The 15,380-nt window shown below is 42.3% G+C and overlaps 1 protein-coding gene across 5 annotated transcripts in view; it reads right to left on the bottom strand.

Moving 5' to 3' along the window:
* Positions 1-4,664, bottom strand: part of RASGRF2 (Ras protein specific guanine nucleotide releasing factor 2) — a 230,136-nt gene extending 225,472 nt beyond the window's left edge. For all 5 annotated transcript variants that reach the window (XM_067731139.1, XM_067731141.1, XM_067731142.1 and 2 more), the window contains exon 1: positions 3,839-4,664. In XM_067731139.1, the coding sequence (XP_067587240.1) occupies positions 3,839-4,126 (288 nt within the window). In that variant the 5' untranslated portion in view covers positions 4,127-4,664. The remainder of the gene's footprint in view (positions 1-3,838) is intronic.
* Between the last annotated feature and the right edge of the window lie 10,716 nt (positions 4,665-15,380).

The following is a 15,380-nucleotide window of genomic DNA, read 5'->3' as shown; positions in this document are numbered from 1 at the left end:
GTTTAAACATAAATCTCATTTTTCTTTGAAAATGTAATGGTCTGCGATTGTATTTCTCAAGAATCGAACCTGTCCTGTAAATGGTTTTTAAGGGGAAATAAGAATAAACAAAACAGTGATTCACATACTACAACCCCAGCCCCTATTCCACCCAAATTTGAAATTTCTTGAACCTCAGTGGATTTAAATAGTCTCCTTAGTAAGGCACTCTTCAAGATTATTCAATCTTCTTACCTAGAGTTGGACTTTGGTCATCTCCTAAAACTCTTTAAGCCTCAGTCTTATCATAGGTAAAAATGAAAGAACATTACCAGTCTCCAAGAGCTGAAGTGAGGTTCAAGTTAGATTCAATAATGGAAGATAACACTGAGCTTGGCACATAGAAGGTACTTACTACATACAAATTCCCTTCCTCCTTAAACACCTTCACCTGGAACAAAAGGTAAGTTTTTCATTTTCCATAAATGGAGCTCTTTTAGAAAGAAGTACCACGAACACACATTTTCAAGAAAATGAGTATCACTTAAAATTTTCCGTAACTGAACACATTTTGATTATATCACCATAACTATCCCTAAGAAATAGCTGCTATAGAAGGTTGATAAGAGAGCCTTGCAATCTCCCAAGGACCTACCAAAGTGAAATCTTGGGACACTATTGAGAAAATGGAGCAATGCAAATATTCCTTCAACCTATGCACATTTGGAAAGTGAAAAATACCTTTCTTTTTTCTTCTTAACTGGAAACAGTTTGAGATAAAATGGTCAAAGAAAGGAAGGAAGGAAGGAGGGAGGGAGGAAGGGAAGGAGGAGAGGGAGGAAGGGAGGAAAGATGGAAGGAAAGAAGAAAAAAGGAAAAAACCTTAATTTTCTTTTGTCAACCAACTTACTTTGAATTATTATTTAGAAGAAGCAAACCAATGAATGTTTTCTTCTTATAACTTACCACAGTTAATTAGAATTTTTAAATTATTTGAAGGAGAAATAGAATTTAAACTGGCAAGAATGATTAGAGGCATTTTATAGCAAGAATTACATCAACTGTCACTGTCATTACAATGTGTCGCCCTCCAATATGAATGATAAGAACGTCTTTGTCTCAAGCAGTCATGTTTCTATAGTTTTGCACATCTGCTGACTGGATTTATCAGAATATGCACTTCAATCACCTGCTTGGCCTTAACTACTCAGATGCAGTGTTTATTACAGAGACTGATAATCTTTAAATCTTGTGAAATTGTCTTTCACATCCTGTGCACAGCAAAAAGCTCACACTTTTGTTATAATCTTAGAAAGAGGAGATGTCACTATTGGAAGATAACTCAGAAATCATCCTAACCAAACTCTTAATTTTTATTAACACATCTGAAAACAGATTTCATTAATAGAAAAAACAGAGGAAATGTTAAGAGATTTGCCTTTAAGAAGTCACACAGAAATTCTGGAGGAAGCCCATTCTGCCTCCGTAAGTCCCGTTTCAAGTCCTAACCTTCAAGTATGTTTATGGGGTTGATGGAGACATATATGTGGAAAGTTCCAGAAGCATATTTGGAGAAGCAGACCTTGAAAGGATCCCTGCTCAGCGCCTCACATCCACCCTCTACCTCACCAGTTTCACAGGTCCACCATGTCTAGGTGCCTGAGATGAAGTGAGCACATTAGCAATACAAAATAACTGAAAGAGAACCAACTGCATAAACTGTAGATTTAAGGTAAACTTTTTTTTTCTTATCTTTGCAGTTTCTTCTTCATTCTTCAAACACACCCAGACAGACAGTGTTACACAAAAAATATCAGCCTGCTAAGCCAACCCAAGTCACAGAAGCATGTCTAACACAAGACAAACTGACAGATTTCCCAATCCAACTCCTAATCCATTTCAGAGTGCTTGCTTCTCTACATCTCAGCTTTACTACAAACACCAAAGGTTCTAATTTCTAACCTCAAAGAGATGTATAAATGATTGAGAAATACTCATAACTTGTATGATGATAAACAGAGAAAAAATTCTTAATAAGGGGACCTTTTTAGGACTTCCATTAGAAAGTGGCATGAAAGTCAAACTATTTGGAGGTTACATTTCTTTATAAAGTATAAAGAAAATTGTCCTGAAGATGAGAGTCTGGATATTCTCCAAGTAGAAAAATCTTGGTTTTCATATGTTAACAGGTCAGACAACCACGTTAAGGTGCAACAGGTAACAACTCCCCACTCCCAGCTCATAACAAAAGTGGCTATCTCCTGATATTATTATAAACACAAAAAGAAAAAATTATTTGTAATTGGGTCAATGATGTATCTTCAGAATAATTTCAAGTACCCTATTTTAGTATAGACGTAATAACACTTTAAAAACCTACTGGTTTTTGCTCCCATGGGCCTTGGAACACATGCCTTAAAAAAAAAAAAAAACTCACCAATAGAAAAGAAAAAAAAAATAGATCCTGAAAAAAGTCTCTACCTATTTCCTCAAAACCCTTCCTCCTGCTCTCAGTTTAATTTCTAAAATGCCTGACTTGAAATTTAAACTTATATTTCCAGTATCTATATCTACAAAATTGGAAATCAGTTTTTCAAAGAACTCTCAACATGCCCTCAAAAACCAAAGGGAATATTTTTAAATTTTTGGATGTATAAGTGTTATACCAAGTTTAATCAGTTAAGTCTGAATGATTTATAGTGAAACCACAGTGAAAAAAATCAAACTTCTGGTTGATCTAGATTTAGCTCCTCTTAATTTTACACATTGTTTTATGAGCCCCCAGGGGTTATGTAGGCATCTTACTCATCTTTCCATCCCTAGCGCCTCTCACAGCCGCCCTCAGGGATTTGCAGTAGAAGCTGTTTGGCCTGACTTACATGGAAAATTAAGCTGCTAAAAATTTTTATGCAACAACAAAGACCATCAGCCTCTTTTTTTCAAGGTGGAGATCTAGAAGCAAAGTGAGAACATTTGGAAGCATAAAATTAGTCTGCTTTAACTTTAATAAGAAATGGTGATAGAAAAAAAATACAAATTCCGCACTTGCAGGAATGGGAGGCGGTGGGGGGGGGGCGGGAGTTACTAATCTGGAGGATTTTTTCCTCAAGTGCAAAACATAGCAAAACTAATAAAATTATGACCCAGAATAAAAAGGTCACATTCATTTTCAAAGCATTCATTTAAAAGTATACAGAAGCGTTCTTTAAAAATGCCCGCATATTTACACATAGCAGGAATGTGGCTACCAAATATTAATCCTGAGGGAAACGGATACACATTTACCTTCATAATTAGACACAGCAGGCCAAATGTTAAAGTAAACTGACATAAACCACAAAGACAGATTGAAAGTGACCAACAGAAAGTGCCCGTCAGTCCTGGGAGCCCCGCTTGTTCCCTGCACAGCCATTGATCAAACATCTGCAGGCAAAGAAACCTACACTCACTAGCTGGGTGACTGAGAAACCAAACTTTTACAAATAAGTTAGTTCCGTCTTGCCAATCTAAATCCAACAGGTGTCAACCCGCGTCGCCACACTAAGTCCTTCCGAACAGGTTGAAGAGAAGCAATGTAAGGTTAGCAAGGAAGCTGCAATGACCCGACAGATTTCGGGGTCTCGGAAAATATAAAGCCGAGCCCCTATTCCAACGGATCACAAGGAGATGCACGACAAGGCGGGGATGGAGATGGGGAGGCCGAGGAGGGGAGCTGTCCTGCCACAGACGCCGCAGGGGAATCTCGAAATCTCGGAAGATGGTCCCACTGTCGGATCGGGCCCTCGACCTCTGGGCTTAGAAGAACTGGGTATTGCCGCGGCCGCAGGCAGGGAGACGGGGAGGGGATGGCGCGTGGTACCTGCTTATCCAGAGCGTCCCGGGCGCCGCCCGGCCCGGCCCCGGCCCTGGGCGGCGCGAGTGCCCGCTCGCAGCTGCAGCCCTCCAGGAGGTACATGCCCGCCGGGCGGCAGCTCTGCTCGCCCTCAAAGTAGAAGAGCACATTCTGGTAGAGGGCGAACCACTTTTCGTGCCAGCGGCTCGCCTCGGTTGCCTTCTTGCTCAGGAAGCCGCGCTTGGTGCCCTCTTTGCGGGCTAGGAAGGCCAGGTACAAGGCGTGCCCCTCGTTGTAGCGCACGCTCTTCTGCATGGTGAGGGCGCTGGGGGCTCACCCCTGCCTCGCGGCCATCTCCCGCCGGCTCGTCCAAAGGCGCGCCCGCTCGGCTCCCGACGGCGGAGGACTCCCCCTTTCCGGGCGCCGCGCACAGGGCACGCCGTCTGCCTTCCGGGCGCGGCGCGGCGCGGGTCCGAGGGGCGCCGGGCTGTGGTCGGGGCACGTTGTCTTCCGCCACCGCCGCCCTCCCGGCCGAGCGAAGCCCCCGGAGCCCCCAACACCCGCGTGGAGAGTGGCCCCGCGAGGGCAGCCGGCCGCCGTTGCTTTGCCCAAAGTTGCGGGAGCCCGAGCCCCCGCGGCGGGCTGGGGCGGCGCGACGCGCCGCAGCCTGTGGAGGACTGTCCACGGGCAACTCGCTCCGGGAGACAGAAGGTAAAACGTCACGTGGGAGATCAGCTGTAATCGGCTTGGAGACCGATTTAAAGGGCAAAGTCAGCGCGGCGGCGGTGACGGCGGCGCAGCCCGCTTAACCGCTGCGCGCGTCCCTCCCTCGCCCGCCGGCCAGGCCGCTGCCTCTGCTCCGGCCGCGAAGGGGCGGTTCGCGCAGAGGTGGAGGCGTGCGGCGACGGCACACACCCGCTCACACGCGCGCTCGAAAGCACGCGCGCACACACACATACACACAAGCATATAGACTCACAAACACAGGCAAATGCACACTCACAGGGTGCACACAGTCCAAACACTTGCGTTTGCACAATTACACACACGCATACAAACAGGAACACACAAATACACAGTCACAGACACCACACACTCCAAAACACACAAATATATTCGCACAAATACACAATGCAATACTTAAGCACACAGAAAATTATGCACTCACATGTATACAAATAACACCCACAACGTGCATTCCTACACACAGAAATACAAACCCATTTACAAATACACACGTAGGCAACCACACACATGCACACTCTGACACGCTCGCCCACACACATTTACACACACAAATCATACACTCATTCACACGTTCAACCAAACTCATGCACACAATATAGACACATGCACACTTTTACACTCATACCCACACCCATACAAACTGCACACAAATACACACCCATACACAACACGTTTATATTCACACATTCATGGTCATACACTCTCACAGACAAATGATCATATACAAACACATACATGAACACACATACACGAACACACAAATGCACGAACACATTCACTCAAAAGTACACACAAATAACATTCATACACAAGCAGTCACAAACATACAAATACACATTCATGCAAATTCATACACTTCCACAAACCCACGGACACATACAACACACCTGCCACATCCACATCCTCACACTCATCCGCGACTGTGTTTCCATGGCAGTGGGTGGAGTCACAGGATGGCTTTGCATAACGGGCAACCTTGACTTTTCCACCTGTACCTGCACTGCTGTATTTAAAACTCGAGGTGAAGGTTAACAAGTGTGACTCTCCTGTTCCCAGAAAGGTATCGGATGCTGTTGGTTCCCTGTCAATGACTGTGATTTCTCAGGATTAAGATGAATGAGACTAAATTTTAAGTACAGAGTTTTCAACCAGGAAAAAATACCCAAACCGGGAGACTTGTGGCCCCTGACAGAATCGATTCCTCAGAGGCCACGTTGTCATAGGTTCACTAGATACCCTTGCTGGGACTGGGATTCATTGGATAAATAAATCTCACAGGTTCAGCCAGAAAACCAGGACCCCTAGTATACAATATAAGTAGAAAAGAAATGATGTGCACAGCAGCTGTGAGAGAAAGCTAGTGAACACTCCAGGGAGTACCAGTGTTTGATTCTGCTATATACATTTTTTAGTCCCCTTAGTCACTTATCATAAAAATGGTTTGTCAACGTATTTATTGTTAAAGACAAAATAATAATGATAATAATAAAATCCTTTTCTGGGCCATGAATCTGCCACAATACACCTGTCTTGTACCACTAGTTGTGAGTTCATTAACTGGTAGTCCAGGGGTTCTGCTGTAAGTTGTGTTTTTGCAGAATATTTTAACCCTGCCTCACTGAGCAGCTGAGTGTTTCCATTTTACCTCAAAAAAAAAATCACTATTAAAAACTATACAATAGGGAAATTGCCATTTGAAATTACAGTATGAGCACTGTGGTCATTTTCCTTTACATATTTTTAAATATCTAAAGGACAGTGCTTTGCAGATTTGGGTTTAACTCAGCTGGGAGCTTGCATTGTTCTTTAGAGGAGATACAAGCATAGAGACACTAAGTAAATGTGGACAAGGTTTTGAGCCAGATTCTAGATGCAGAAAAGATGGCAATTGCCTCAGGAGGCTTTTCATTGCCTTCTCTGTGATCTAAACCCCATAAGCGAGTTGACAGCAGTATAGTTGACGAGCTCCATTTTTGAGTGGAAACCATTAAGTGTGTGAATTCAGTACAAAAACAGTTTTGCAATGAGTATTCAGAACTCCTAACCACTTGTGTTTTTTCAGATGTGAAACTTTTTTTTTCCCCAATAAGCAATGTCTCTGGTGTTGAGGCTAATTTCAGTGCTTATTTATCCCTTCTGTCTACTCAAATATCCTTTGATTTGAACCACAGGAAGTATTCTTCTCAGCCTCTGGTGTGTCATCACTTCCCACCATGGACGGTGTTGTGGCCATCATATGCCCCCCGATAGCAAGAGAAAGGAACTCTGATTTCTTCCAAAATTTGGCTGGTGACCATTATGGGTTTTAATTATGGAAATTCACTGGGAGAACTACTTATTGATCACCTGTTTATGTCCTCAACACTATATTTAAGTGATGTAGAGGATATAGGGAAAAGACTTTGCCACTGCCCCTAGGTGCTTAGTCTACTGGGAATAGGATTTAATGTTTAGGCACTTCTCACCTAACTGTTCCTCCAAGGCACAGCTGCACTACCCAGTAGGAGAGCTTATGTGCAGTAGGTATCTATGCGATTCATAAATATTTCCCAAATTAATTTAATATTCGGTCGCTGAATTATTAAAGAGGGCACACACATTAGCAAACATTAGATCATTCTGTAAGACTGTAAGAGCCGGAAACAACCAAAACTTCCTGGACATTCTAGAGAAGCTATATCCAGTGACTGCCTGATGGGCATTTGTGGACTTTTAGCTTCCTTCATCCATATGGAAACTGCACCCCTGGAATGGTGCCATCTTGAAAAACAAAGGGCCCGGAGGTTATGTAAATGAGGATGCTTTTCCTCCCAGCTGATCAAACAGGCTGGCAAAAGGGACTGTGTTCCAAGTGGGTGGAAACAAGCTCTTCTATGAATTCATTATTTTTCCTTCTTGCATTTCATGGACTCTTTCCCAAAAGGGTCCGTTTAAGTTGATTTTCGAGAACAACAGTGCATTTCTCACTGATAATGATGAGAGTGTCCTCTTTGACTTTTTCTAGGCAAGTTAAGAGAAAAAAAGTTAGCGATGAACTATCATATCTGGAAACCCTAATTACTACTTGTAGAGAGAGATGATTTCCAGATAATTTGACAAGAAAGGAAGGGAGGGAGAGAGGGAAGGAGGAAGGAAGGGAGGGAGGAAGGAAAGAAGGAAGGAAAAGAGAAATTTTCGTCTGAGTTGTCCAAAGCTATTAAGGTTGGGGAGGTGGAGTAGGGGAGCTCCTTCTACATGAATAGAACCTAATCCATAGCTTTTCCAAATCCCTAATTCACGCATGAGAAGACATCCCAGGAGAGCTCTGTGGTCGAATACTATTCAAAGGTTAGGAGGACAGCAGGCAAGAAAGTGAAGAAGCATCAGGCAGGCAGGGCCTGGAGAGCGTGGTATCCCAGAAGCTAAGTAAAGAAGGTGTTTAGAGAAAGAGGGAGTGATCAGCTGCATCACGTGCTTCTTTGATGTTAAGTTAGATGCTAACCATTGAGTTTGGACAATGAGGGGATTGTTTGTGATGTGACAACCATGGTTTCAGTGGAGTGGTAGGGCTAAAAAGACTAAATGGAATGGTTCACACACACGTTGCATATATTACACTCAAAATCCAGGATGCAAATCCAAAACTGTTTCAGAAGAACTCTGTCAGTCAACTTACCAATATGGACTTGGAAGCTCAACACTCAGATCATCTCACTCTAAGCAGAGCCAGCTGTAGGCCCCTATAGGTAAGTGCCAGGAACATTCTGACAGGTCAGGTCATCATGTGCCCCAGGACCACGTACACCTGAGTGAGAAGCGCTGCTGAGTTTGGAGAAGATTCACTGCCACGGAAGAATGTGCTACAGGGAAATACACCTGGTGAAACCCTGTCACGGTCACACAGCTGATAATGATAAGATTGAATGCAACCTTATCACGGTCAACTGCTTGTCCAAATGGTCACACAGTGGGGCTATCTGGCTGCTTCAGCAAGGAGTCTCTTTATTCTTCTCTGTCCCACTAAAGACTGAGCAGATGTTCTTGGTGGCTCTGTGTCATCTTGCTGGATTCAGTTTCTCCTCATGCTGTAGGTGCAGGTGCAAATGGGGTAGGGCACAGGCTGTATGCTTTTGCTTAGACTGAACTCTGAAAGTTTTGAAACCTTGGGGATAAGAAGTAGAAAAGGAGTGGGTGAGGCTGTGGGAGTGATTTGAAAACCATAAACAATTTTCTGTCTCTTAGGATCTGGAGCCTTGGGTTCCCCTTTGGTGTAGAAACCGTTCCTTCATAAGAAGCCCTTTAATAGGCTCTTCAGTTCAGAAATATGAAGCAAATGCCCTCTCATCATTGTGGGAGAAAACTGTGAAGGGATCTAAATGTGAGTGTTTTGGCTCAAAAGCTCAGCATTCTTTTGTAATACCTGTTATTGTGTGCATAGGTACTCTAGGAAGAGATGTTTCTTTTTCTTCTGGCAGAGACTGGCTTGATACAGAAATAAAAGCACTACTGTCCTCTCCTGGCATGGAGAGGACTCTATTTCCCAGCCCTTCTTATCTTATAAATGGGTTTTGGCCTAAGGGATGTGGGCAGACGTGATGGGCACCTCCTTCTAGGTCTGGTCAGGATCATCTCTGCTCTCTCTTCTCCTTGGTAAGAGTAAAGACACATATTGAAGTCAACGGGGCCACAAGATAGAAGAAGCCACAGTCCCTGAGTCACTGCATGGCTTCGAGCTGCCAGGAACAGCCCAACCCATGTGACATTGTGACATAAGCAAAACATAAACTTTTGTTTTATCAAAACACAGAGATACTAGGTTTGTTGTTACAACTAGTGTTAATTGCCCTGACTGATACATTTCTCTGTGGATTTAAAGTTCATTATACTATACACTGTCCTTTGTACTTTTTAAAAGCAGGCTTGTTGTGGTATAAATTACCTACAATAACTGCACATATTTAGAGAATATTATTTGATAAATGTTGACATACTTGTATATCCATGAACCCATAGCCACAATCAAAATAACAAACATTTCCATCACTCCCAATAGTCTCCTCATTCCCCTTTGAAATTCTTTCCTTCCCACCCCTCCTTCCCCTTCATCCCCATGCAAACACTGGTCTACTTTGTCACTGTTAGTTTGCATTTTTTAGAATTTTATAAAATGGACTCATACAGTATGTAGTCTTTTTGTCTGGCGTCTTTCACTCAGCATAGTGGTATTGAGATTCATCCGTTTTGATGAGCTTATCAATAGTTTATTCCTTTTCATTTCTGAGTAGTATTCTGTTGTATGAGTTCATCCATTTGCCTGTTGATGGACATTTGAGTTGTCCTTTGGATTAACCTAAGAACACTAAGATTTTCTCCTGTATTTTCTTTCAGAAGTTTTCTGTTGTTAGCTCTTATATTTAGATCCATGATCCAAAGGTATGAGGTATGAATTGAGGTTCGTATTTCCGCATATGGCTATCCAACTGTTCCAGCACCATTTGTTGAAAAGATTATTCTTCTCCTACGGAATTACCTTGGCACCCTTGTCCAAAATCAGTTGGCTACACATGTGTGGGTCTATTCCTGGACTGTATTCTGTTCCTTTGATGTGTGTCTTTATATATATACAAATTTACTTTGATATATAACTTTACACCAACTTCACACTGTCTTGATGAACTTTTTAAAAAGTCTTAAAAAATCAATAGTTTAAGACATTAAACTGCATCTCCTTCTTTAAAATTGTTTTGGCTATTTTAAGTCTCGCAATTCCATACGAAGTTTAGATTCAGATCACAAATTTCTGAAAAAAAAATTGCTGGGGTTTAGATTGGGATTAGATTGAATCTACAAGTCAATTTGGAGAGAATTGACCTCTTAACAATCTTGAGCCCTCCAATCCATAAGCATGGTGTATCTTCCCATTTTAGGTCTTCTTTAATTTCTCTCAGCAGTGTTTTATAGTTTTCAGTGTACAGGTCTTGCACAACTGTTGTCTAATTTATTCTAAGTATATCGTATTTTTTGATGCAATAGTGTCTTAGCTCAGGCTGCTCTAACAAAATACCATAAACTGGGTGGCTTGTCAGCAACAGAAATTTCTCACGTCCCAGAAGCTAAAAGTCCAAGATCATGGTGCTAACATGGTTGGGTCCAGTGAGAGTCCTCTTCCTGGTTGCAGACAGTGGACTTCTCATATCCTCATAGGGTAAAGAGAAAGAGCTTTGGTCCCTTCATTGTCTTATAAGGGCACCAATTTCATTCATGAGAGCTCTACCCTCATGGTCTACTTACCTCCCAAAGGCCCCAACTGCTATTATCATCACATTGGAGATTAGATTTCAATATATGAATGGGGGATGAGGGTGGACACAAACAGTCAACAATAAATAGTAAATGGTATGTTTTAATTTATTTTCTGGTTGCTCACTGACAGTATATAGGTATAAAATTTAGTTTGACGTTGATCTTGTACCCTGAAACCTTACTATATTCACTCATAAGTTCTTATAACATTTTCATAGACTTATTTAAGATTTGCTACGTAGACAATCATGTCATCTGTTAATAAAAATGCTTTTATTTCTTCCTTTCATATCAGTATGTCTTTTATTTCTACTTCTTGCCTTTGCTATGGCTAAGACCTCTAGAAAAAAATGTTAAATAGAAGAGGTGAGAATGTACATCCTTGCTTGTTCCTTATCTCAGGAGGAAAGGATTCATCAGGTGTGATGTTATCTGTAGGTTTTTCATAGATGCCCTTAATCAGGTTGAAGAAGTTCCCAGCTATTCCTGGTTTGCAGAGTTGTTTTTTTTTTAAAAAATCATGATTGGATATTGAATTTTGGCAGATGCTTTTTCTTATGTTCATATGGTTTTACTTTTTAAATCATTCAATATGGTGAAGCAATAGTTTTAAGTAATAGTGTTAAATAGACCTTGCATTCCTAGGATAAGCTCTACTTCATCAGGATGTATCATCTACTGTTAATCCCGTACAGTGCATCTTTCATCTCAAACATTAGATTTTTCTTCTCTAAAAGGTTGATTGGGTCTTTTTGTCTTCCATTTTCCTTTTCATCACACTCATGCTTTCTTTTACCTTATCAAACATATGGGGTATATTTATAATAGCTGTTTTAATGTTCTTATCCATCAATTCTGTCATTTATGTCATTTCTGGGTCTGCTCTTATTAATTACATTTTCTCTTTCCTATGAGCCACATTTTCCTGAGTCTGCCATTTTGGGTTGGATGCCAGACACTGTGAACTTTACATTTTCAGTTCTGTTGTTCTCATTGTGTTTGTTTGTTTGTTGTAATATACTCTTTTAAATATTTTTGCCTTTGTTCTGGAACTCAGTTAAGTAACTTGAAAACAGTTTGATCCATAGAAGGCTTATTTTTAAGCTCCTTTAAGGAGGTTCAGAACAGCCTTTCATCTAAGTTAGTTTGGCTCACCCAGTTGAGGACTCTACTTCATATTCCTTGTGTTAGGTGATATTTCTATTCTGACTACTAGGAAGTGGTGTGAACTCTGGAGACTTTTCCTCTTGCTTCTCTCTGGACTTTTTTTTCTGGCCTTAGTCATTTTCTCACACACATGAGCTGATCTGAACTCAGCTGAAGACTGGAGGAGAACCTTCGGCGGATTTGGAGCTCTCTCTCTAGGCAGCTGTCTCCTCTCCAGCAACCTGTCCTGTGTATTCTAGCCACTGGCTTCCCTGAACTCTAAATCTTGTCTCTTCAGCTCACTGAGGCCACCAGGCCTTCTCTGGGTTCTGCCTTTCAGGGCCGCAGCCTGGCAACTCTCTCCAGGATGGCGGGGGAGTGGGGAGGAGGTGGTACTTGTAGGGCTCATCTCGCTTGCCTCCCTCACTCAAGGATCACAGTCCCTTCCTGCCTATTGTCCTGTGTCTGGAAACCACTGCTTCATCTATTTTGTCCTAGATTGTGGTTGTTTAAGGCAGGAGGTAGAAGTTCTGTCTTCGTTCTTGAGAAGTTATTTGGCGGTTGCTCATAGGTGATGAAGAATTCATGTTGCTAGGATATCTACAAAGTAAAAGATGGGTAGGAGCTTCAACCCACATGTAGGAGAGACTGAAGAGGAGCTGCACCAAGCTCGGCAGAGCCTCACTGTGGTCCGGACCATTGATGTCCTCCCTACCCGAGCTGTGTTATTTAACACCAAAGACCACAGACGGCTCATATTGGACTAGCAAGTCCCATTAGAGCCTTAAAATAAGCCCTCATGGTAGGGCATGTGTTTTTTCCAAATGAGAGTGATTCTTCTTTTCATAAAATCATCCTGAGAGGAGGTTGATTCTAGGACAAGTGAGAACTGAAGAGGAAAGGTTTATGTCAAAGGGAGAGAGAAACTTTTTCTCCAGCAGGGAACTCCTAAGTTAGTCTCCATGTTAACATCTACATTCTCTGTTTTGTCGGAACCCTCTGTTCTCTGTTCTGAGGGAAATGAAAGAAAGGAACGATTCCGTCACTGAGATGGGGTGGTAAAGGTGAGTGGTGCTTCCCCTTGCCAATCTCATTTCCCACTGGCCTGAGGGTGGGCAGCGGCCCATATTTGCATGGAGGTGATTCCAGCTTCAAGGAGACACTAGACAAAGGTCCCTGGGGCTGGCAACTCAATGAGGAGGCTGGTGCAGGAGACCATAAGCAGATCTTTTGGTGAACCCTCAGAAGGAAGCACCCCAGTGGCCTCTTAGCAATTATTCAGATATAATTGACATATAACATTATATTAGTTGCAGGTGTACAATGTCATGATTTGATATATGTACATATTGCAAAGAAAACATTTTGAGATGGCAAGGTTTCTACAGTCAACCGATGGCAGTATGAAAGCATCATAATCAGTCTAGATATTAACAGACATGTTTCCTATTTACCTTCCATGACTGTTGGTGTCTAGACATACGCAAAGAGATGTGTAGGGTTGGTGGTTTTCAACCTTAGCTGCACATTAAGATCATGGGAGCTTTTAAAAAAGACCAGTGACTCTGCCCACCCCCAGAAATTCTAATTCAAATTACTCTGGGGTATAACTCAGGCATCTGCATTTCCAAAAGTTTCCAAGTAATTTGAATGCCTAGCTAGGGTTAAGAACCACTGCCCTAGGCCCTTGAGGCATATATGCCTGTACAAAACCATTCATCTCATCTGGGCCTGCACAGTAAAACCGCTTGTCTTCTTCCTCTTCATTTTCTTTCTTACTCTGCCAGGATCCACTGCAGGCTGCCTGGTGACTACTGCGCCTCTCACACCCTCTCACTACTCTTCTTTGTCTATTTTTTCCTCAATCTGTCTTATATTGGGTTATTTCACCTATATCCACAGCACTGTGCCCTTAAAAGACTAACCTCACCCAGCCATGAACAGCCAATCAGAGAGCTGCTTTCCTTCTGGGTGTCAGCCTCCATAGCCAATCAGAGAGCTACTTTTCTTCTACATAGCAGCCTGGTCAATCATAGCACATTGGCTGTGAGTTTCAGAGCCTTGCTTCTCCCCTGAAATCTGGTCTTCACAGGGTTACCACCTTGTTGCAGGTTGCCCAGGACTTCCTGGTTTTAGCATTGAAAGTTCTCCATCTTGGGAAACCCCCCAGTCCCCAACAAATGAGACGACTGACCTCCCTAATCCTGGAGCCACTGCATGACTTCTTTGTTCCCAAGAGCTGTTTGTTTTTTAAGGCCATTGAAGGTTCAAGTCCATCTGAGTACTTGAGGGTGGAAGTGGCAAGTTACCAATGACCTAAGACTTACTATCCTGGAGCTTATTATCAAATCTTTATGCAGTTAAATTTCCATAGTTTATTTCAAATGGTAAAATTATCATGTTCATAAATGTGTCAGAGTCAAAAACACACATAGAGTAGCATATGTTTGCCTGAGGCAAAGAAAATGAGATTCTGTAACTGCTGGTCTTAGTTCTCAAGTAGTATGGGAAGATAATTTTATAACGTGGATTATTATTATTTGTGTGGACTTTGGTAAAAATTATTTTAAAACGTATACAATGAATAACAACAGGTGTGTACTTTATATTTGAAAAAGGCATTTACTTACCAACCACTAGCAAAGCATGTGCTCTGAATTGATTTTCCAGGGCCAGAGGTGGACTTCGGTGCTCCATCCACATTCCTAGGGGCCAAGGATAGACATCTGGACCGAGGAATGCTGTGAGGGGCAGAGTGATGCTCACACAAAACCTAGAAGTGGCAGTATGCAGAGACAGCATGGGCCTCTGAAGGACACTTAAGGAAGAGAAATTCCACCATCTGTGAGTCATCACTTTGAGTTTATTATTACTATATCCCTGTGCATTTATTAAAAATGCATATACTCTCAGTAGGGGCACACACCTTTGTGTGAATGCATATGCCTTCCTAACAGGAGAAATAGAGCAGCCTGAAAGCCCTGGATCAAAAGGAGGAAAAATTGGAGGGAGGGAGGGGAAGAGAGGTGGAGTGTAACATTGAATTCTAGGCAAAATATATAGTTAAAAGAATTGGGGGGAGGGATATGGGTAGATCTTATATCATTCAGGATCCAGTAAGGAAAATTTGAATATTTTAAATAGAGAGAATTTAATTCAGGGATAGAAGACCAAAGGAGTCAAATGGGGTTCAGAGTGGAAACTCTGAGACTAAGAACTGCAGGAAGTCAGTACAACTTCTGGGCTGTAGAGACAAAGGGAGAAGATGAACTCCTGGGCACCTGGAGTCACCTGGCAGAAGCTGGAATCTTGTGGGCTTGCCTGGCAGGAGCTGAAGCCATGGAAGAGACTCAGCTATTGCTGCAGACACTAGCCAAGGCAGAGATGGGGGAGA

This window comes from Pseudorca crassidens, chromosome 3, assembly GCF_039906515.1.
Source record: "Pseudorca crassidens isolate mPseCra1 chromosome 3, mPseCra1.hap1, whole genome shotgun sequence".
Taxonomy (NCBI): domain Eukaryota; kingdom Metazoa; phylum Chordata; class Mammalia; order Artiodactyla; family Delphinidae; genus Pseudorca; species Pseudorca crassidens.
Note: the sequence above shows the minus strand (reverse complement) of the source record. Positions and strands in the feature narration are given on the sequence as shown.